Genomic DNA, 22,421 nt, shown 5'->3' with positions numbered 1-22,421 from the left:
TTTGAGGAATCTTCTGCCGATCGATGTAGAGGAATATGGAAATATGCGTCCTGAAGATCAAGGGTGGACATGTAATCCCCTGGATTGAGAAGGGAAAGGATATTGTGTAAAGTAATTATACGGAATGACTGTTTCTTTATCTAAGTATTCAGGTCCCTTAGGTCCAAGATTGGATGCCAATCTTTACATTTCTTCTGGACAAGGAAGAAACAAGACTAAAACACCTTGTTTATGTCTGGACCAGGAACTCTTTTTATAGCTCCTTTCTTGAGCATTGTCCGGACTTCCTTTCTGAAGGTTTAATATCCATCGGTCTAAGGTGACTTTTTGGCAATTGTAAAAATATTGGGAGATCCTCCTTCCTATTATTGAATTTGAAGCAGGATAAGTAGCCAGAGTAAGAGAGAAGTCATTGCCTGTGTCCTGGTTCTCTTGTTTGTTGTCCTGCTATTGTTCTTTGCGTGGTTCTAACATATGTGGCCTGTTGATATTGAGGACGAAAGGATTGGTAAGTGGAGAAGGAAGATGGATATTTAGATTGTTGAAATTCCCCACTGTAGGACAGATATCCCCTTCCTTTGGCACCCTGAAAGGGCTGTTTTTTTAATTGCAGGGTTCGAAGGAATTTGGAGTGTCCTTATCAGTCCTTATAGCCTGCAGGGCATTATCAATATGTTTCCCAAATAGGTCTTCTCCATCAAAAGGTAAATCGAGAATTTTGTTTTGCACTTCAGGCCTAAAAGAAGTCGCACAAAGGCAGCTCTGCCTTCTTGAAACAGCTGCCCCTGCCAGCTGACGAATAGCTGTGGTAGCAATATCCACTGTACAGTTGATGACTTCAGCAGAAGTCCTTTCCCCTTCCTGTAGTATCTTGATTGCTTCTGCTTTTTAATGCTCTGGAGGTTGGTCTAGGTAAGGAGCAATGTCTGCCCATAGCTGCCTGTTGTATCTGCCTATTACAGCCAATGAGTTTGACACCATTACCGTAAGAGAGGACATCCAGGAGAAGCGCTTTCCTATATTATCGAGCCTTCTTACTTCCTTATCAGGTGGAGCAGAAATTCGAGCTGAAGGACTTCTAGATCTGTGCTGTGCTGCCTTAGTGATAACAGAGTCCGGCTTGGGGTGTCCAGTTAGGCACGCTGGGGCATCATCTGGCGCCTTACATTTTTTATCCAAGCGGGTCAAGACCGTGTTAACAGTAGCAGGATTTTTCATTACCTTCAGACCCTCGTGGCATATGTAGTCAACTATGGGCATCGATCTCACACTTTTTTTTAAAGGGTTCCTTAAAGTCATAAAGAAAGCAGTCCATCTGCTTTGTATGCAGAGGTAGTGCAAATCTCTTTGCTGCCTGCTCCAATAAATTGTGGAATCCCCCAATGTCACCTGGTGGAGAGTCTACTAGGACTGGGGGAAGGCGAAGATGGAGAAGGTATTTGATAGTCATCCCAGTTTACAACAGCATCTGGCAACTCCCCCTCTTCTCTGTGATCATCAGATGTTAACCGTTCTTGTGGTGGAACAGAGAGAGGTGTATGCCGGGTACATCCAATGGCAATACCTGCGATCTAACAGGTGTGGAGGGAGGTGGCACCGATGAAGGTATGGATGCCTGCTGGTCTTCAGAGTCGACTGGTGGAAGTCTCTTCTTATGGTCTGCCAGACTTAATTGCAAATCTGAAATAAGGGAACCTGGCATAGGGAACATTTGTTCCAGGTACGAATACTGATCCTCAGGAGAATAAAAGGATTGAGGATCATAAAGGTTGTCGTCGTCTAAGTCCCGACACTCTACGTGTCATCCTATTCCAAAAGATGCGCTGGAATTAAAGGTGACACTTTACTGGGGTAAGTGTGCAAAGGTGTCAGGGGTTTCAATTTTCCGTGTTTCTCTACAATCTTCGTCGTCGACGTTATCGTCGATGCTGGTGTCGACGTTGCTGGCAGTATTGACTGTGTGACTCTCGTCGACAGAGTGGTCATCGGCGGTAAGGGTGTTATCAACGACGATGGTTTCATCATCGGATTTGTCGACGGACGTGAGGAGATGGTTATTTTTTTAGTGTTGACGACCTGACAGAGGGTGTCGTCGTCGTGTGCACATTGGAAGTACTGCATGCTGTATAGAACGTCGTCATTAAAGAGGTCGTCGACAATGCCGTGCACACCTTCTTTGATGCTGTAGTCGTCGGTGATTTCATTGACAATGTCATAGTCGGTTTGACAGATGGCTTCTTGAAAGAATGTTTAGTCACTGGAGGTGGTGCAGGCGGTTCAGAAATGGGAGGATGCAGACCTCCTGTGGGGAGAACTTGAAGGGCTGTGAGCTTTGCAAGACCCATGTTTAGTCTTTTTTAAAGCTTTTTAAGGCTGGTCCTCCATATGACCAAATTGAGGTGATCTGGCCCCTTTTTTTAGTTTTTTTCTGGAGGATGTAGACAAATCCTCACTGTCAGAACCAGAAACAGGATGTTTCCTAGTTTTTAATTTCTGGAGCCAAATGAGCAGCCTGCCCTTCCGGTCCTTAAGAATGCATACCTTACAATCCTTAGCAGAATGGACTGGATAAAGGCAATATATGCAGTCTTTATGGGGGTCCTCAGAGTGAAGCCTTTTCTTTCCACAGGTCTTGCAGGCTCTGAAGAGACTTTTCCTCTCTTTTTCAGACATGGCGATTGATACAGAAATTAGGTCTACAGCAGACCATAAAAAAGGCTTGGAAGCCTTTAACTGGTAAGAGCAAGATTTTAAGGAGAAAAAAGTACCAGAATTGATTTCTGAAAGTTGTGACTGAGCAGAGCTCAATGGAGACTCCCTAGCACGACGTGCGGTAGAAAATCTGAGAGACTGGAGCTTCTCACAGGAATGTTCTAGAAGGAAGAGCAGCCTGATAGGCTGAAGCCTGGTTTGGGTATTTTTCCTCAAATTGACAATGATAGGCTACTAAGGTGGCAGGCCTTAGGCCTTTACATACTTTAGTTATCACTACATTTATATTATAATACATCGGGGACTCCCATCTTGACAACGGGGAATGATTCAAGCATGTGAATCTATGAAAGTTCCATTACTGGAGTAATTAAAAATGTCTCCTGTATGATGTAACATACCCGTAAGCATAGGGAGGTATTGGGGGGGTCAATGTGTGGAGAGAGAGAGTTTCAAAAAGGAAGATCTCTTCCATCGGTCCCTGTGTAGCTCAACCTGGTGAAAAGCAGGGGCTCTACCAATGAGCTACTGGGACACTGTGGAATCATCAGGAGGAGAAGGATGAGATAGGTACAGGTCTTGATCAGTTTCCCCAGGAGGGTCTACATGATATGTGGTCCAAGGGTAGGCTGAGGGTGGTAGTGTATCAAAAGTGCCATCCTCTGCCCCATATCCATGAGCAAGGAGACCTTTGAGGTGTTATGTCTAAAGAATCTCCATGTGATTGTGCAGAAGAAGGTGACTGTGGTGGCGGGAGGGGGTTGGAGGTGGTGGAGATGGAGATGGTGTTGGAGGAGGTAAAGGACGGATGGCCTTGTGTGTCGCCTTCTTCTGTCTGGCCGGGACAGGTATGTCAATAGCCTCCTCGAAGGGGCGTTGTCTCTTCCATGGTGGTGGAGTCGGAACCGAAGCTTTGGCAAGAATGCGCAACATGAGGGGCTGGATGTTTATCTGTTTTTGGTGCGCATCCAGTTTTTCTTGTAATTTGTGGAGAATAAGTTTCACAGGCTTGCACGGATCAGACTTTAAAGCTGGTTTCAAAAGTTTTGGAACAGAAGTGTGGTTTTGTTTCTGCACGGACAGTCCGGTTGGAGCCAAAGCTGTGGCTGGTCGAGTCAGTACCCAAGTTTGACTCGTATCAAAGTTTGACTCTGTACAGAGGTAGACGATTTCACCTTGTGTTTGGCGCCGTGCCCGAGGGTGGGGTGTCCAAATCAATCTTTCTGTGCCGACCATGGCCCGAATGCAGTGGTGGTCCAAGGACCTTTTTTCAGTAGGAACCGGGTGTCTCTTAGGTTGGTCGAGATGAGGCGGAGGGAGAGGGGCTAACGTGCTCAGGGAATGTTGAGCCGGCAACATGTACAACATCTCCATTTCGAGTTCAGAGCCAGAACTGCCCTCAACGGAGAGCGCTGCGAGTTCTTCCTCCTCTCCTTCAACATCTTGATGTCAGAAGTGACTTCAATACTGCTCCGCTGCATCTCACGTCGACGTGCCAGACAGTCGTTAACAGTCTTTTTGGAATGGAAAGGTCCGCAGGCCTCGCAATCCTCCACCCTGTGTTCTGGTGACAAACAGGTTACAGACCAGATGGAAATCAGTCCGGGAGTATTTAGTGTGGCAGTTCGGTGAACCTGGTGTACACTGAAAGTAGACTCCGAAGGGTGAGGTCCTTTAGGGCTGAGGTTGAAGCTCGGTGATTTGATAAGTGAAAGTTTTTTGCATCTCAATACACAAGATGGAATACACAATCGAAAACAATACCAGTGAGGTGAGCATGAACCAAACAGCACCATAGCAGTAGAGATCCGGATTACGTCCGAACCCAACAGCAGAAAGAAAACAATCTAACAATGGAGTTGATGCCCATATCACCAAGAAGAGGAGTCATTCTACCTTGTGACTCAAAACACTTCTTCTTAAGAAAATCAACTTTCTCACATCTGGACCCATCACTAGATTGCAGGAGTATGCAAAGCATGTGTATTTACAGCCACACCTCCCTGGAACTTGTATGTTTTTGACCCCCGAACAACTAAGTCATACTCTAAGTCATTCTCATACCAACCTGAATGTGAATGTTCCTGAAAAGATGCAGAGAGTTGATACAACGGTCCTTTGATTGGTGCTCTTTGGTTGCGTTCATGTCCTAACCAGTTTTTTTTTGGTTGCAATGCAGTTCCATAGGTGGAACATCCAGGCCCTCATTAAAGGTCTGGTGGTCCTAGGACCACCAGACTCGTGGTGGCGGTTGGACTGCTGCCAATGCAGCAGTCCGGCCTCCACATTATGACCTTGGCAAACGTGCCCTGGTCGGACTGTTAGCACCGGCAATTTTTCATCGGCCAATGGACTGGCGTTGCAGACGGTCTTAATCCGCCAGGGCAGATTACGAGTACCCTCTCCGCCAGCGTTTACATGGCAGTTGCACCACCATGTAAAAGCTGGCAGAGACGTGGTGCCGGAGGACCATGGGGGCCTCTGCACTGCCCATGTACTCTGCATGGGCAGTGCACGGGCCCCCATGGACAGCCCCATAGTGCTTTTTACTGTCTGCTGTTGCACCTGACGTACCACAACTTTGCCACTGCTCAATTACAAGCCAGCGTCAATGTTGTGAACTATTTCCCGCTGGGCCAGCGGGCAGAAACTTGTAATAGGGGCTGCAGGAATGTCAAAATGTCACTTGTCGTTGCTGGCTATTAAAAAAAAAAAAATCACATCAAGCTCTGTTAATCTAGCACTCAGGTATTGCGTTTACTTTTAAAAATGTCTTTATACAAAAAATATAAATCTTAAAAATAGATGTCAGAATTCTGTGCATGAGTGGGACTAATTCAGTTTTGTAACTATCACTGAATACCCTTTCAGAACCTATAGGCTGTCCCAAAATATGATTATTTATTCCATGCATTCGTAGGCCAATGTTGTTGATATACTTCAGTTACGAAGCAGAGGTTCCTTGCTTGGACTACAACTGCAGCTTGTACCCATTTCAAGTGGTTATGGCGTGAGGGACTTTCCTTTCTAGAGAAGGGAGATAGTAATGAAAGATTACATTGTGAAATGGTTTGTGCATCAGAACATGGACGCCTTATGAAAGTTACAAGGAGAATGCCTTCTACACCAGGGTCTGAACTTCACTTGAAGTACTGGAGAATGAGTAATTCTCACTCTAAAGACGTTGAGGGTCATTTTGACCTCGGTGGTCTTTTTCCAAGACCGCAGAGGGACCGCCGTGCGGAAGGCCGCCAGTGGTGGCGGTTTGCCGCTCGGCCTATTATGACCGTTGGCAGCTCTCCGTCCTTTTACGGACGGAGAGCCGCCAACAGCTATACTGGCGGGAAAGTGGAGGTTGCTCCACCTCCACCGCCACGCGAACAGAACACCGCCCAGCGAATCACGTCCTGTGATTCGCCGTGGCGGTGTTCTGTTGGCGGTGTGGTGTCGGCGGGGCAGCCTCCATGGCTCCCGTCCCCTCCCAGAGGATCGTCGGACTAGTTAAGTCGATCGTCCGTGAGGGGAGGGGGGGGGGTGGCGGGGTGTTGTGTGTTGTGTGCGTGCATGGGGGTGTGCGTGTGTGTATGTAGAGGGGGTGTGTGAGTGCATGTATGATTGCGGGGGTGTTGTGTGTTTGGGAATGAGTGCGTGTATGTCTGTTGGTATGTCTGTATGGATGTGTGCGTGTATGTTTGAATGTGGGTGTGCGTGTCTGACTGTGTGTGTGGATGTTGGCATGTATGTCGGTGTGTGTGCGTGTATGTGTGTTGCTGGTGCCTGCGTGTGTGTCGTGTGTGTATGAGTGATGTTATGTTGGGGGTCGGGTGGGGAGGGGGGTCCTGCCACCTTTGGTGGGTGGCAGGGGTGGTGGGGGGGTAGGGGTGGGAGTCAGGGGGGGGGGGGGGAGACCCCCGTCAGTGTCAGGGAAGGAATTCCCTGGCACTGATAGTGCTCACTGCCATGGATTTCATGGCGGTTTCAAACCGCATGAAATCCATGGCGGTAAGCCAGGTCCAAATACCGCCGACGGTATAGTGACGGCCGCTGGGCTGGAGACCCAGGTCTCCAGCCCAGCGGTCGTCTCCGCTCTGGTGGGCGGAACGGAAAAGCGGCGGATGACCATGGCGATAACCGCCATGGTCATAATACAAAAAAAAAAAAGACCGCCAGCCTGTTGGCGGTCTTACCACCGCTTCTCCGCCTTCCGCCAGGGTCATAATGACCCCCTTTGTCTACTAGTGAAATGTTACAGAACACACCAAGAGTCCCATCTAAAAATGGACCTTTTAACATATTTTTAGAGGGAGAAGAGATTTCTCTTCTTGGCATGAACACCCTGATTGGATATTAGAGGGCAGCAGATTTTCTGGTACCAGTCTGAACCCAATCAATCAAGTGGTCTGGACTCACTTGCTTTGTTTTAAAGAGAATGGAAGTATCAAGTCTAGACCCAAGAATACAGGCAAAAGCATTTCATATTTTTAGACTGGACCCATTAATGGCTGTTGCCACAAGATAGCCTGCTGTTGTATCTGAATGTCCACTAGTACAGCATTGCACTGCAGAGGGAGAAGTCCATCTTCAACCTGGACATATCCATATAATGTTACAGGTAAACAGTTCTTTATTTTCAGTCTGGAGTGGACATATTTTTTGAGCGTTAAAGGGAGTGGTATTCCTACTCTATCTCCAAGTCTACTAATGGAATATTTCATGCAAAGGGTATTCCTTTCAGAGTGTAGAGGAACACATTCTTCACACCTTCATTCTCTTCTATGTTTCTGTTTGCAACTCATCTCCCATTCTGTCAGTCAAGAGATGTAAAGTGGTGAGAGACGGAGCTTTAGTTTCCATGGTTACTAAAGCAGATTTAATTATAGATTTTCAAATGAAATCTGGCTTCGTTTTCCCTCTCAGAAAGATACCTGCTGTGTCACATAGCAATAGAAGATTGCATAACTAATATTAGCCATCCTTAGTCCCCCAATTCGTATTGAGAGCATAAACTAGGGTAAGCCACTGAATGCATCTCTCTCACTTATAATGGGACTCCCACCCCCCCACCCCACCCATCTATTCAAGAGCGAAGCAGTGTCAGTCAGTGAGGTGACAGATCTAACTGTGCATCCTTCTTTACTGTCTTATTGTGGTGGGAGGGAGTTAGTGTGAGGCTGTGCTCTTTTGCACACCCGTACAAGGACAGAACTCTTATTGTCTGTATTGAACAGGCTGCACTGTGTGCTCATGGCAGGAATAGAGAGAAAGCCTAATGAGAGTTATCACAGCCTGCCTCTCACGCCATGCAACAACAACTCTATAAGGTTGATAGCAGCTGCTGTTTCAAGTGCGAGTTAACAGTCAAAGAGTGCAGTGGGACCATGAGTTTCAATGATATGAATAACAAAGCAGTGAAAATCAGTGTGGCTTTACAGCAAAATATGCACTTGAGGCCATATTGCATGACCTACAGAGGAAAAGGTTTTTGAATGTTATGGGCGCCATACTTGATGTCGAGTACCCCAAAAATAAAAGTCTGAATGTTTTAGTGGTGGCATATTATTTTATCAACTAAGACAATGGCAGGGGAGTTAAGTGAATCATGCAGCCTGACTTGCTGAGGGCACGATCATCTGTCATACAAACAGACCTTAATAGCGCATTTCATGAAAGGTGTTTTGGAAAGAGTATTCCGCTACCTACTTATGCACTGCAACATAAGAAGGTGCCCCCTCCTCCCTTACTACCCTATAACCATATAATAGCCAGCTCTTACCTTAAGTCGCTCTATGGCTTCCTCTCCTCCAGGTGTGGACATGATCCTCTCTTGAATGCTGGTGACAGTTGCTAGGCCCACTTGGCTATTAAGAGAGCCAGACGATGAAGAGGCCGTGAGGCAGCCCATGGATGCTGTGGAGAGAGGGCCAGGCCGTTGGTTTTCTGATGCTAGCAAGTACCTATTCTTATTATTCAGAATATCTTTCAGATCTAGGAGAAGAAGACAGGAGGGGTACAGGGAAAGTGCCACAGACAAACAAAGGAGCCAGGAAGAGAAAAAAGACAAAGACACGAAGGAAACAGTAACATGAGAAGAGACACAGACAAGCCTATGCTGCAGGATAACAGAAATAACATGAGCGGTACAATGGAGCAGTTGGGAAACTGAGCAAATTTCAAACACAGTGAAATAGTAATGAGGCTAACACCTGCAGCACCATTCCTCTGTTTGCCCCCATAAAAGTCAATAAATTGCATCAGACATGCAACTCGACCCTGAAATTTAGATACCATTCCTCAGAACTTCATCCTTGCCACCTCACCCCACCCCCTCCCTTTGGTGAGCCCAAGGACACAATTTAACAATGCTCATCTACCAACAGCTCACAACAGATCAGCCAAGCCAGTCAAAAAAAGCTCCAATCTGGTGCCAATAAAGTATAATCATCAAACACAGAAGGACAAGAATTGAGATATACAAGAAGCCCATGGTAGCAGACAACAAATAAAGCAGATATTGGAAGCGTGAGAAGGAACATGCATGTTAGGAGACACAAGAGAATAGGGACAGACTGAGGGGATACAATTTCAACTACAGTTTTCCTTGATATTTCCAGTGAATAGGTCAAAGCTGCACTGCTTACTTGCACAGTGAATATTTCTGACCAAGCATTACTACAACCTGATCACTTCTAATGATGCAGGTTAATATTTCACTCCTTGTGTACATAAAGCAAACTGGAGTTTTATTGCTGCTGGAGAACTGGAGACCATGTTCTCTGCAGATATGAACTTCAGCCATATTTAGCCAGAAACAGCGAAACACACCTTACACTGCACCAGAACCTCCCAAGCAACCAGACACACTTTGGTAAAACAGCACTTTTACCCACAGCATGATTTCACCACTGATAGCTCCAGGATAAATATACTGCCCAGCCCTAAGCACTGTAGGCCTGCCCGTACACTGCTAAAATTAAGCTGGCAGCAATCCTCATGCAAGAAAGCAAGCAGCACATTGTTTGACCATAAAGGTGACAAATCTTTGTAGCTTCTACTGAGCGTGGTTCACACACTGGCAATGACTGGGAAGTCGAGAGCAGAAGGGGTACGAATATGGAGGGTCTTCTTATGTTAGTATTTTTTTTTTTTACTGTGATCTCAAATGTGTACAATAAGAAATGATGCAACCACACCAATTCTGGCAACAGTCCATGTAAATGGAGAATAAATCAAAAAGAGGATGCTGAACAACAGAGCCAACTAGAAATGCAAAAATCATTTGAAGGAGTAAAAAGCGGTAAAACTTGCTCTCATGTTAGGTGCAAACAACAACACTGAGAATTTCTAATTGAGAAAAAGTAGAATTTGACACAAGGGGGATTCCCAAGCTCAGATGAGTTTTATTAAGGCTGGGAGTATAAATACATTTGCTGGCCCTCATAGTACTGCCGAAATTGTGTTCTAAATAATTTCTATTAATTTAACATGAACTGATGTATTCAAATTATTTTGCAGTGTGTTGCACCCAACCTTCTATAGAGGAAAGTCACTGAATCACAAAGCCTACCCAAGTGACAATTTCCTTTTGAGCAAATAAGCAGAGGACCTTCTTGCAGTTAGCATGGCTCTTCACCCCACCACTTTATGTCTTCTTCGTGATATAAGTAGGAGACAGGATTTCACAAGCGAAGAAGAGAAAAAGAACCTCTAGATTTGTCCGAGGTAAACATTCTCTCTTATTCAATCTTGCAAGCAGAACGAATGAAGCAGGGACAAGGCTTTAAGTAATCCAAATACAGAGGAAGAGACAGGCGGATATCGTTTCAGCCACCACCCCAGATTTCACCTAGCTGCTTTCAGGCCTCCCAGTTCAGTGAGTAAACCGTGGATGGCTAGGAATCGCAGACACTTAATTTTGCCTGTCTCTCTGTCAACATCCCCGGAATATGGCTGACATGCAGGGTTCAATCTCAAGGTATGCAGACACAGGCAGTAAAGCAAGGAGGATATATAGTACTAACAGACTATACACACATTTATTTTCATTTGCATTGTAATCATCTCCCAGCGGATCAACTGACAGGAAGCAAGAGGGAAAATACAATATGCACGACAGGTCAAGGTCAATGACAGAAAAACATTTCATAATCACGCTTTCCAGTTAAAACAAAACATCCTAATACTACTCGTTGCTAAGTAAAAAGGAAAGAACTTTTAGCAGAACTGTTTTAAGCATAAATTGCAACCCCTGAGAAACAAGGTTCCAGAAACTTAACTCTTGAAAACATTTGCAAAAAAGATGCAATACGTCTCTGCAGCTTTTTTACACATTACAGGAAGAGGCCAACAGTTCTGCTGTGGGTGCCTTCTCGTCTAAAATGAGCCAGAAACATGACTAGAAAATAATGACTGGCTTTATAATATCGTTAGGAATCGTGGCATAAATCAGAAAGCAAGACCTTTTTTCATCAGCTATCTTATCCTTTTTCACCATCTTCAACTCTTTCGTTCAAACCTCAACTCTCTCGTTCAACACTGATAGTCTGCGAAGGTCAATATCAGTTTTAACAGGTCTGTGATGGTACATGCCAGCAAGAAACCTCTGTTATCCACAGGTAACTTTCAAGCAGAAAACAAATACTGAATTACAATGCTCCAAACTGTGGATTTGGAACCCAAGAGCATGCACTTCAGGAAACTCCTGAAAAATGAACTATTCAGAATTTCATTCTATAAATAATCCATCCACTCTTTCAGGAGCTGAGATAAAAGAGCATCAGATACAGGAACAGCTCTGCCCCTTACTTTCACCTTTCGTTTGACTGCACAGTGGACATTCACAGTTTTGCCTTCTGAAGTAATTGAAAGGTTACAATTATTACACTCCAAACGTCAATGAATTAATACGAAAGTCGTACATTGTTACTATAACTCTAGCTTGTGTTGTGTGGGAATCACAAGTGATCTGATCACATTCAGATCTAACTTCTGACCACATTTTAAACTATATTCCACTGTGCAGCTTTTTATTTATAAGGGTACATTATAAATAATCGAAGTATCTCTAAAACACTTCCACTATAATTCTGAGACATTCAAGTAATAGGCAGAGCAGTTGAAACCTTTTTTTATCTTGCTATTGTTCACAATACGATTAGGCACTTAGGCCATTCATAACTGGCAAGTTACTTTTTAAGGTGGAGACGGCAGCTCTTTCGAATCCTCAGTTATCTGGATAATCAGGAAACCTCCTAATGTAAACAAACGTACTCGTATGAGCCTGATTGATGTATTTTATTAGTTTACCTTTGATATTCAGAAGCTGAGCTATTAACATAGGTGTTCGGTGAGAACATTCTTCTTTGAAAAGAAAGATGACAAAGTATTAAGTAATGGCTAGGACAACCACAGAAGTTAAAGCCATTACACTCTTTCAAAAGGTTTGTCTGATGGCAGCTTTTCCTTCAACTTTGAGCATTATCGAAGAAAGACATTTTATTTATCTGAATCCATCAATCCTCTATTGGCAAAACACAGAAGCTCTCTGGCATCTACTGTGGACAATGTGAGCTCTCCTAAAGCTGAACATTAGAAAAGAACACTGGGAGTCTATAGTTTCAACCGACATGAAAATCGAGCAGTGTAAATAACTAAAATGGGCACTAGTTTCTAGACCAGGTCTTAATGTCCTCTTATGCAGAGGCTCTGATGAAGCCACCACAAGTTTAGCAAGTAATGCTGCCAGTGGGGCTGATCAACCTGCTGGTGGTGGTAACTTTAGTCAAAGACACAAAAGGTGATGGTAGAAATGCTTACAAATGGCCTAACCAATGGCAATCACTGCAGGTAGCATTCCAACCCATCATTCTTTTGACCACCATGCCACCTCAAATTAGACCCAGTCATATGCAAATCAACATCGGTCCTGCTCCAATAAGAAAAGTATAGTACGAATTGCCAAGCTAGATTTTCTCTTAACCAGAACATGAGCAACTCAAGACTGGTGTTGGTGTGATCGAGCCCCGTCAGTCGGGTGCAGGTTGGTTTCAGTGGCACAGTGAACAAGGGGACCCATATCTGGGCATACCCTTATTCACCGAGGGAGTTACATTAAACCCACAAAAAGTAATGGGAGAATGCTGGCAAAATGTCTAACTAGAGGTAGCCACTCAGGGTAGGATTCTAACCACATTTGTCATGAGTGTTAGAAACGGATTTAAAAACATAATTATTAAATTTGCTACCATCGTGACGTTTCTTCCTTTTTCCTTAGGTGACTATACAATGAGCCACAGAGCAGTTTGCCATAACATCACAGCTGTAATGTTCAAGAGGCACTTATGAGTGTGCTGCCTTCATTGTGGTGGCCAGCATATCACCACTTTTCTCAACCCGAGAACTTCTTTTTCAGGTTTCCTTGTCCATCAGAACGGCTGATAATATAGAAGACAGCAATGTTTTTAACTGTTTACGGCATTACGAAACCCAAAGGTGGAAATTAACTGATACACACACAAACACCTAGTTCAGGAGGTCTGTTTTTTAAGCTACCTAGGTCTTTTGACCTATGCTGCTGATGGGTGTGTAATGCTATCTGTATTTAACATGTTGCCATCTTGACCACTGACTCCATTTTGTGCTTAGCTGAGCTTCAAACACTGTCATATTTGTGGTGCAGGTATTTTTCTACGCAAAACTTAGGCAACATGTTTCTTGCTTCTCTCACTCTTTCTCACCAAGGTTGGGACATAACACGGAGGAGTGAGGGAGAGATAAGGATGCAGAATGTTTATGGTACAGCAGGGAACAGTTCAGTCTTGGAAGCGCACCCTGGGATGTGGCCAATCTCTAAACATGCTATTTCAACACTGACCTGGTACAACCAGTGTTTGAATTACAACTTACTGTATGAGAGGGGGAGTTTCTAGAATTCTCCTCTCCAGCTTCTTTAAAGTATATTATGGGGAAGCTTGACGACCAGGATTAGGCAGAACTCATTTCTGGGAGGGCACGCCTTGCCCTGATCCCACTGTGTTTTTTGGGTTCATGACTTGATGCTAGCGAGGAGATGATGTCTATGTCAAGCCTCATGTTGATGCATTTTTAATATTTATTTTTAGCTTTGGGTTGTGCATGAATATATAATCACTATATATTGATATACTATCCATGGTTGAAGTAGTGTATTTTCTTTGCTTGTTTCTATGATCATTAATATTTTATTGCTGGGATTATTTTTAGAAGCGCACTTGTGTTGCTGCATTTGACATAAATGTTCACATTATCCTTTTCCTGTATGAACCTTTTCGAAGTGCCTTAATAAATCTATTACTCAGACTAAGAATGCTGAATTCTTGACATTCCTTTCATTTTGTCTTCTCTCAGTTTGAAGTACAGCAAAACAGGTAGTATAAAATAAAGTTCATGTTGGTTGCATAGGTGTTGATAAAGCTCAGTAAGAGGTATGGCAAAAATCAGAGAATAGGGAAAGATTTTAACAGATAAATAATGTATTGCATTTCTTTGCTGAGCCAGTTAAAAGGTCAAAATATCATCCACTATGGGCACTCTTCAAGGTGATCTCAGGAGATTTTAGAGAGTATGCAGAACTTGATGCATCTATTCAGGGCGCCCTAGGTTTTCTTGGCAGTCCTACTGCTTATCCACTTTTTGCCTGAAATGAAACATTTCATTTGGTGCCTCTCCTGTGGGAAGCATGAAAGAAAAGTATGCTGCTTCCTAGATCATCCATTTTGAACAGATGTACCCCAACTCTTCAAAGGAGTTATCCCATGTGTAGGTTTAGACGCCTGAACTTCTACCAGTGACTCTCTTGGCAGCATAAAGTGGAAATACCTTTTCCCTTTAGACTCTAAATGAGGCTTAGGGGGCGGGCGAGGGAGGAAATTATGTTAACAGAACCTTCTGCACTGAGTATCTCAACATCGAGTGAGCATTTTCAATATTAAACTGAGTAGATGTGTTCTGGTCATCTTAGTCGTCATCTAGCACCTCAAGTCAACATCAACCACAATGACCAGGATACTCTTTGTAGCTTTTTCGGGGGTTTTCTTTGGAACAGTCCAAGATGAGTGGTTTCTGGAATTGCTGAAGTGGAGACGTTCTAGGCTTCTCCTTCCACTGAGATGTTTCAGAAAGAGACAGCAAGTTCTTAATGTAGTACATTTCAGGTAAATTACTTTCCCAGCTTTAATGTCTTCTTGGGCATTTGACAGATTGTGCTTGTCTCCACTTTGCGGCACTCAGGACGCCATTATGCAAAGTTTATGCAGATCCTTTTCAAATCTTTACTCTCACATGATGGACTCTTCAAAATCAATGGGAAGGTGGCTGCATAGCACAACTGTCCAATCAAAACAAATTCACCAAAAAGAGAAAATAAGGTTGTCAAGATAAGAAGACATGCTGGCTGGTATCAAATGTAGCTTAACCCTAATCAGATATAGTCAATAGTGGGCACAGGGAGGCAGAGTCCAAAGTCCAGGACTCCACAAATGGAAGAGTGAAAAAATGAACTGACGGTCAACCACCCAAACTGTGCACTCTGGGGCAGCAGGATTATGGAGGATGGATCTTAAAAAGATAGTTTCTCACTAAGCAAGGCTGTACTGCATATCTACTACTGTTCTTTTGATTTTCAGTTTAATACAATTTCCACAATGTCAACTGTAGTTTAATTGGGTCTCTTACAAAAATGTGCCTTTATATCGGGATGTATGTTAAGTAAGGAAAATGTTATCCTGTAATTAAGAATTAGTAGCTTGTGGTGCTGTAGATTCTCATGCTCAGCACACTTCTGCCATCTCATGATGAGTACGGACGTTTGCATGTTGTTTTTCGATCCTAAGATATTGACTTCTCCCAGAAGCCCACAATGCATCAAGACAAAAACTCACTTCAAACTGCTTATTTCTGATGCTCTTCTCGAGCTCTGTAACCTACAACTGTGATCAGCAAGTCCCCAGACACTGTACTTTCCATAGAGAGCACTGAAAGACTCCTTTTACCACTGTCATTTAGGGTTCGGCCTGAATTGGAGGGGTTTTCTGAAAACCAGGTCAAATGAGAATGTCTCTTTCAGGGGAGAGGATGGAGAGGTGATAGAGAACACATCCTTTCATTTGTCACCCTGAATTTAATTCCAAACCCTGTGGTCAACAATCTGTCTACCTCAACACCATGAGGAATCACAATTCTCAGCATGTGAGTATATCAAAAATAAAAAGACCACTTGATAGCAGGATTGTGCTGAGCATGTGATCAATACAGGCAGATAAGACAAGAACTATGTTGCTGTTAACATATTCCATAATGGATATCTTATACCTTTTCCTGAAATCAAATTAACCTTTCTTGTGATAGAAAGAGGTGCACTGTGTCCCTATGTTAGAAAACTTTCACCTGGACTGAGTTAATATCTTGGAACTGAAGGTGAATCTACTAAACTGGAAAAGACGTAACCAGTTCTAAGATGACTTCAATATTCATTTTGACTGGAATCTTGCAATGAATGCAGGTCAGGACAATGGTAAGAAAGGCAAGATGCATTGAACAAAGGCACAAGAATACATAGCAACAGCCTTCAAGTAAGGTGAAGACAAGCTTAGTGCTTTTGTGAGATAGAACATGAGAAGTTCCCAGAGCTCTTCTAAGCAGGTGGAAAATGAGGTCCTCGCAGAGACGGTTGGAGGCTGAACATATTAGTTTCACCCACTTACTGCAGTCATACAGACCTGCATTTCTTGAGCTTGATTACCATAAATGGTTTAAAACGTATTCCATTCATCATCTAACTACCATCATATAATATGCACATGAAAGCAAAATGCCTGTAACAAGAATTGAGCAATTATCTGTCTTCATAACTACTACAAAATTTAGCCACGATTCAGCAGTCCTACAGCCTTTTCAATCCTAGGGCAACAGGGTAGGACAGGATCATATGGCAAAACTTCAGTGCCAGAAGGATAGGTCTGACAGGTCAGTGTGGGGACCAATTTTTGGCTGTTTGTCGGCCTGATTTATGTACTGGTGGACCGTTTTTTTCTGATTTCCTTGATATTACCACAAAACTGCCTGCAGCAAACACAAATGCATGCAGTCTCTCATACCCTGCAAAACAGCTATACAAGTTCAAAACTGCCCGATGTGCAAATGTGGCCCAATTTTATTTTTATGCCCAGCCCTATTTTCTGTTTCAGCCAGGCCACTTGTGCACCAGCATCATACAGTAACACATCACTTACTGTCAAGAATATCACCCAGGCCTTGTGCTCGAAGCAGATCTTTTAGTCGTGTCACTTCCTCTTTCAGTTCTCGCACCAGCTTGGCATTGGGATCCTCATTGATGATGGCATTGCATTTTATCTGTTTTGCACGGTCAGCATACCTGAAAGTGCAGCTCAATATATTAAAATAAACTGCCAAAAAATGGGGATAACAGAGCAGTGGAAATATCTCAACACCCACACAATCACAGCTGGCCACAATACGTGTTTACATGTGTGATGTGATCAGAGGAAGCAAACATTTGAACATGCAGTGGAAACACAAAACGGACTAAAAATTGGATACGGTAAGTCAAAAGTGATGAAGCTAAGAATGGGACAATACAATAAAATAGGAGCCTGCTTCTCTTCACATCCCAACAAAATCCTTTTGTAATGAACTGTATTTTGTTTCTTCATCCCTCGACCTTAGATAGCCTATATCAAATGCTCTAGATTCAGTCATTAGCGCTGTAACAGAGGTTTTCAGCTGCTCCACTACACAAGCAAATTATACTTATCTGTCATTGGATTTCTCCTGCAGTGACATCTTTTACAGGTTAACATTCTTCGAGTAATCCCAGCTTAATCCCAATTGTCAGGTTGGAAAGTCTGGCTAGATAAATATTTAATATTTAGGAACTGCTACACAACATTAAAAAATACAGCCCTTTTAGTTTCTTAGATGGTTTCTTCCTTAATAACAGCTCTTTATACCATATCCTTTTCAATCAAACACATGGTGCCTGATCCTGCTGCAAGTTCTTCAGGATGCAAAGAACAGGAAAGAATGCATAATATAGGGGAAAACCCAGCTCTGAAGCAATGTATACCTAAGAGTTCCCTGCAATGGAAACTGGAGAATGCAAAACAGCAGGCAGTGAGCATTTTCACAAGTGACAAAGAGGTGACAGGAGCATTTCCCCTAATAGCAAAGATGGATTGAACCGCCTCCAAATGTAGGTGCTGCTTGTGGTCATAAAGTGTACAACCACTAAGGTTGGTGACTCACGCATTTAGGGAACCTGCCAAGTGAATGACACCCATTTAGATTTCATGAGCCTGAGCCCATTACCTCAGCATCGGTCTGAAGAAAGCATGCTAACTACACTGCCCACTTTGTTGGCATACCCCACAGCAGTTTTATTTTCCATCACTAATTGGAGGAAATGATCACAAATGCATGGCAAGTATTCCTTCACCACCAAGTGCATCGCCTGCGGTTAGAGCAGAATGATCTGGCACCTCAACTGCGTTGGAGAACTACGTTCTCTGATCTCGTGATCATCTAGATTTGCACCTCACCCTAGAGTGGAGGCAACCATCACCCTGTTCATGGAGTGCACAAGAGTTTTCCTCAATTGGGATTCTTCAGCTACTGTCCAGCACTGATGAGCTTTTGTTACTTCCAGGTTGTCTGCCAGTGTGCCTAAGTTTAGAATCCACTGACTGTGGAAACGCAGAGGAAAGGCATTCATTTGTTAACAAGAGTGAGTGATCAGAGGTTACAAGAAGGCAGACAGCCCAGCTAGTGAAGGATTGTTGGGGCTAGGAGGATCATATTCTGAATGTTAAGAATCCACAGGAGTGACGGAAAACACAGAAAGATATCATGCCCAACTCCACACTGACAAAAAGACAAAGCAGCAAGGGGTATGTGTGAGATTTAGGTAAGTTGATAGAAAACTGCAAGTCAAAAGCAGGGTTACCGTCGCAGTCGAATGGCCCAACACCAGCTACAGATTATAAGAGTACATGGAAATACCCATTCTGAAAAGAAGTGCCGCCTTCCAGTTTGTAGAAACTTCAGGTGCAAATGTCAATTGGAACAGGAGGACTGTTAATTGGTAATACGTTGAGTCTACCTTGAAGCAAAGATACCACATGTGAAAAAAGGATCGGTATGTGAAAATATTCATCCTGCAAAATGAGGAACACCGTAGTCTCCTTGTTCCAGAGCTAATATGCCCTGTGTGAGGAAAAGCATCTTGAATTTCTCCTTGTGGAGAAATGCACTGAAGATTCAGCTGTCAAGAATGTGATGAAGCCCGCCGGCTTTCTTAGGCACAAAAAAATACCAGAAGTAGCATTCCCATCCAACCTCTTATTCCAAGACTAGTTCCAAGGCATCTTCGCTCATGAGAGTCATGACTTCCTGTAGCAGATACCCTGTTGCAGAATATAATGTGTTCGCCTAACTAGGCAGAGAGGACAGGAGGCATGAGGGAAAGAAACTTCTAGATAGGAAAAACATAACCCTTTTCTATAATGGGAATGACCCAATTTCCATCATGGTGATTTGCTGAGCCTTCAAGTAGTGTGATATTCTCCCTCACAAAGACTAAAAGCTTTCCCCTGACACTAAAATAAAGCCATATGGAGGGTGGAGCAGGGGAGGAGATAGAAGAAGGTTGGTGAGAACCTTGTTGTCCTCTGGATCTGTACTGCCAGAAAAGTTGATTCAGTCGCTGTTGGACTGGCTGGGAGGGCTGATGCTGGCAAAATGGCAAACAAATGGAATATCCACAAAACATAGGGTACGGCCTGTGAAATTGGAATGGAAGGAAAGCCAATTAGAGAGTGAGCTGTAACCCACTGCTGTTTAAAGCATTCAAGAGCTGAGTTATGACAAAGACGCTGAATGCACTGAGTCTGCAGTTTCTAAGCCTGCCTGCAAGATCGGCTTGGCTGTGTCCTGCCCATTTAGAAACAACTCAGCAAAATGAGCCTGGGAGGCAAGCTGGAGGGCATGCTAAAAGGGTTTTGAGACCACGGCAGCCAGAAGGGCGGAAACCTGGACACTACGCTGGGACTGGCTCCAGTGTCATATCAGGGTCTGCGACCCTATCGTCGAAAGGGCTGGGCAGGCTGCTGGATGGGGTATGGCTAGAACTGAGGCCACCCAAATTTTCCCCATCGCAGTAGGGAAGAGAGGGCTGCTGTTGCAGATGCGTCAAGAGGGAAAGGTCAAGGGATATGGCAGTGATGCTGCTCTTGTGAAAGTGCTTGAGCACCACATTGGCCTTATCACCAAATAGAAGGCAGCCATCAAAGGGCATGTCAATCAATGCAGACTACATTTCTTGAGATCTCAGAAAAACTTAACCAGGCATGGCCACGCAGCACGACTGTAGAAGCCATGGCTCTAACCAGGGATTCCACGGTGTCCAACATGCACCAGATGGCAAACTTTGCTACAATCCTGCCATCTGCCAGGTCTTGGTTGAGGATGGAACGTCTTTCTTTGGGCAAGGGAAGTAGCTGTGCAAATGAATCCCACAAAGTATAGAAATATTGGCCCAAGAGGCATGAGGTGTTTACCGACCGCACAGCAAGGCTGATGGAAGAAAAAAGCTTTCCGAAGGAGTCCTTTAGCAACACAAAAGGATGATGGACGGAGTGCTGAACAATGCAAACACTCACCCCCAGTCACAGATCTGGGTTTAATCCATCCTTCTTTTGCTCACCATGCCACCCCAGCTTGAACCGAGCCATATGCAAATCAGTTGTGACCCTGTTCCTCATGAGAACATGGGAACAATCCAGCCCAAACTGCTGAGCCAGGTCCTCCCTGGACCTGAAACAACCATCCTGGAACGGGTTTCAGGGTATCACCTTTTATCAGCCAGGCTAGCTTGAATCCAGTGAGCACGGGACCCTCGTCAGGGCATACCCTTCCATCTAAGGGCAACTTTAGCAACACAAAAGGATGAGCAACTTTAGCAACAAAAAAGGATGAAGTAGGTAAGGTTCAGTGGGAAACTCAAGGGGCTGTTAAGGCCTAGACGGCACCAGCGTCGATGTCAAGTGGTGCCAGTGTGGCACCGGGACGGCATTAGGGATGATAATCGGCTCAGCAGTGGTGGCGCCCAGGACGGCACGGGGAAGAGCAGAACAGGGGTGCATGAAAGCACCCATAGAGGAGTCAGCCAGAGCTGGATCCAGAGAGTCCAACTGGCATCCAGGGCAAACCCGCCAAAAGCACCCCAGGGGAGGCACCTCTTTGCTCCATGGGACAAAAAGGCGCTCCAGAGGGAGTCTAAGGCTCACAAATGGTGTGCATAGCATCATAAAATTATTTAAGTGGAGCAGGCATCATTCCAGCGCCAGGAAACATGGGGGAGCGGAGTAAGCCCTGATGCCAGTTGTGGTGGAGCTGGTGGAGATGGGGGCCTCAAAGTCCAGTGGTGAGAAGGTGAAGTCAACAACTTCTTGTGCTTTTTTGACTTACCTGACTTCGACGAGAAGGTCTTGGAGCAAGAAGACCACTGTCTGCAGGAAGAGCTCTGGGACAGGGCTCTGAGTTTGTCCGCAGGAACAAGAATGCAATAGGAAGCGGCACAGTGCCTTTTTTTGCTGCGCCACCAGGAGCTTTATCACCCACTCGCAAACCAGCTTCAGGTGCATTACTTCACTCAATGCAGGCCTTCGGATTGTAGCCCGACCCCAGGCACCAGAGACAACCCAGTTGGTGTGTTGGACAAAGATCTTTACCTGTGACAATCCCCACAAGGTTTAAATCCTGAGGGTTTCACAGGGGACATAATGCTCTATATGCACACTGGGAGCAAAGATCAAATATGTTCACAAAAAGTAAAAAGAGCTGGTCAAACAGTGACTGAGGAAGCTTTTCGGGTTCACGCTGTTAGCATCAAACAAAAGGTACTTAAGTAAGAGTTCCCGGGGAGGTCCCTATATATCTAGGCATCGTGACATCACTTCAGAGCAGATGACGCAGATGTGGAGTCGAACAACGCCACTTACCGTTGCACAGAGGTACTGCTTAAGCCATTTGAATATCTTCATGAGCATCTTTAGAGTATGGAAGCATGAAGTAGTGACAACAGTGTCTTGGGCGGTCATTTCAAGTTTGCTGTTGATGATGATCCTGAGGTTCTTGGTGTGGAAGGTGGGGATGGGAGTCAGTCCTAGCTCTTTTGGCCACCAGGTTGAGTCCCACTGTGAAGTATTCGTCCCAACTATCACGATTTAGATCTTGTCTGAGTTCTGCTTTAGACAGTTGGTCTTTACCCAACGAGTGATTTCAGCCAAGCAGACATTGACTGACCTCTTTTTGGCGTCAGTCTCCTGAATGTATAGGAATACCAGTGGTTAGGTACCTTGAGTGTCAGGCATTGCTGTGATGACAATTGCTTGTTATTCCACTTCTCTTCATCAAAATTGTCACTGAAGTCATAGGCAATCTACTCCCCAGTGGAAACACCAGAATGGTTTGGTCATTGTTAGGCCCTGGATTGCCCCTAAAATTGAACTTAACATCACATTAAATATTACTGATGGCCCTGTTAAAGGCCTATTTGGCTTTACTAGGCCGAATTTTACTTTCGTCCGTTAAAAAATGTTCGTCAGGAAAAGGCTGGTGGGAAATGATACATTATCCGTAGGGTAGCGCAGCTACCCTGG

The 22,421-nt window shown here is 44.3% G+C and overlaps 1 protein-coding gene across 15 annotated transcripts in view; it reads right to left on the bottom strand.

The window, feature by feature from the left end:
• KIF1B (kinesin family member 1B) overlaps window positions 1-22,421 on the bottom strand; it is a 1,289,105-nt gene that overhangs the window by 982,726 nt on the left and 283,958 nt on the right. For 7 of the 15 annotated variants that reach the window (XM_069241187.1, XM_069241189.1, XM_069241193.1 and 4 more), the window contains 2 exons: window positions 16,977-17,119; window positions 8,486-8,619 (listed from right to left, as the gene is read on the bottom strand). In XM_069241187.1, coding sequence (XP_069097288.1) covers window positions 8,486-8,619; window positions 16,977-17,119 — 277 coding nt within the window. Of the gene's footprint in view, window positions 1-8,485; window positions 8,698-10,743; window positions 10,786-16,976; window positions 17,120-22,421 lie in introns of all 15 variants that reach the window. The other 8 variants (XM_069241181.1, XM_069241184.1, XM_069241191.1 and 5 more) reach the window with 2 other exon arrangements.

The sequence above is a fragment of the Pleurodeles waltl genome, chromosome 6, assembly GCF_031143425.1.
Source record: "Pleurodeles waltl isolate 20211129_DDA chromosome 6, aPleWal1.hap1.20221129, whole genome shotgun sequence".
Lineage (NCBI taxonomy): Eukaryota > Metazoa > Chordata > Amphibia > Caudata > Salamandridae > Pleurodeles > Pleurodeles waltl.
This window is presented reverse-complemented; position numbering and strand designations above follow the sequence as displayed.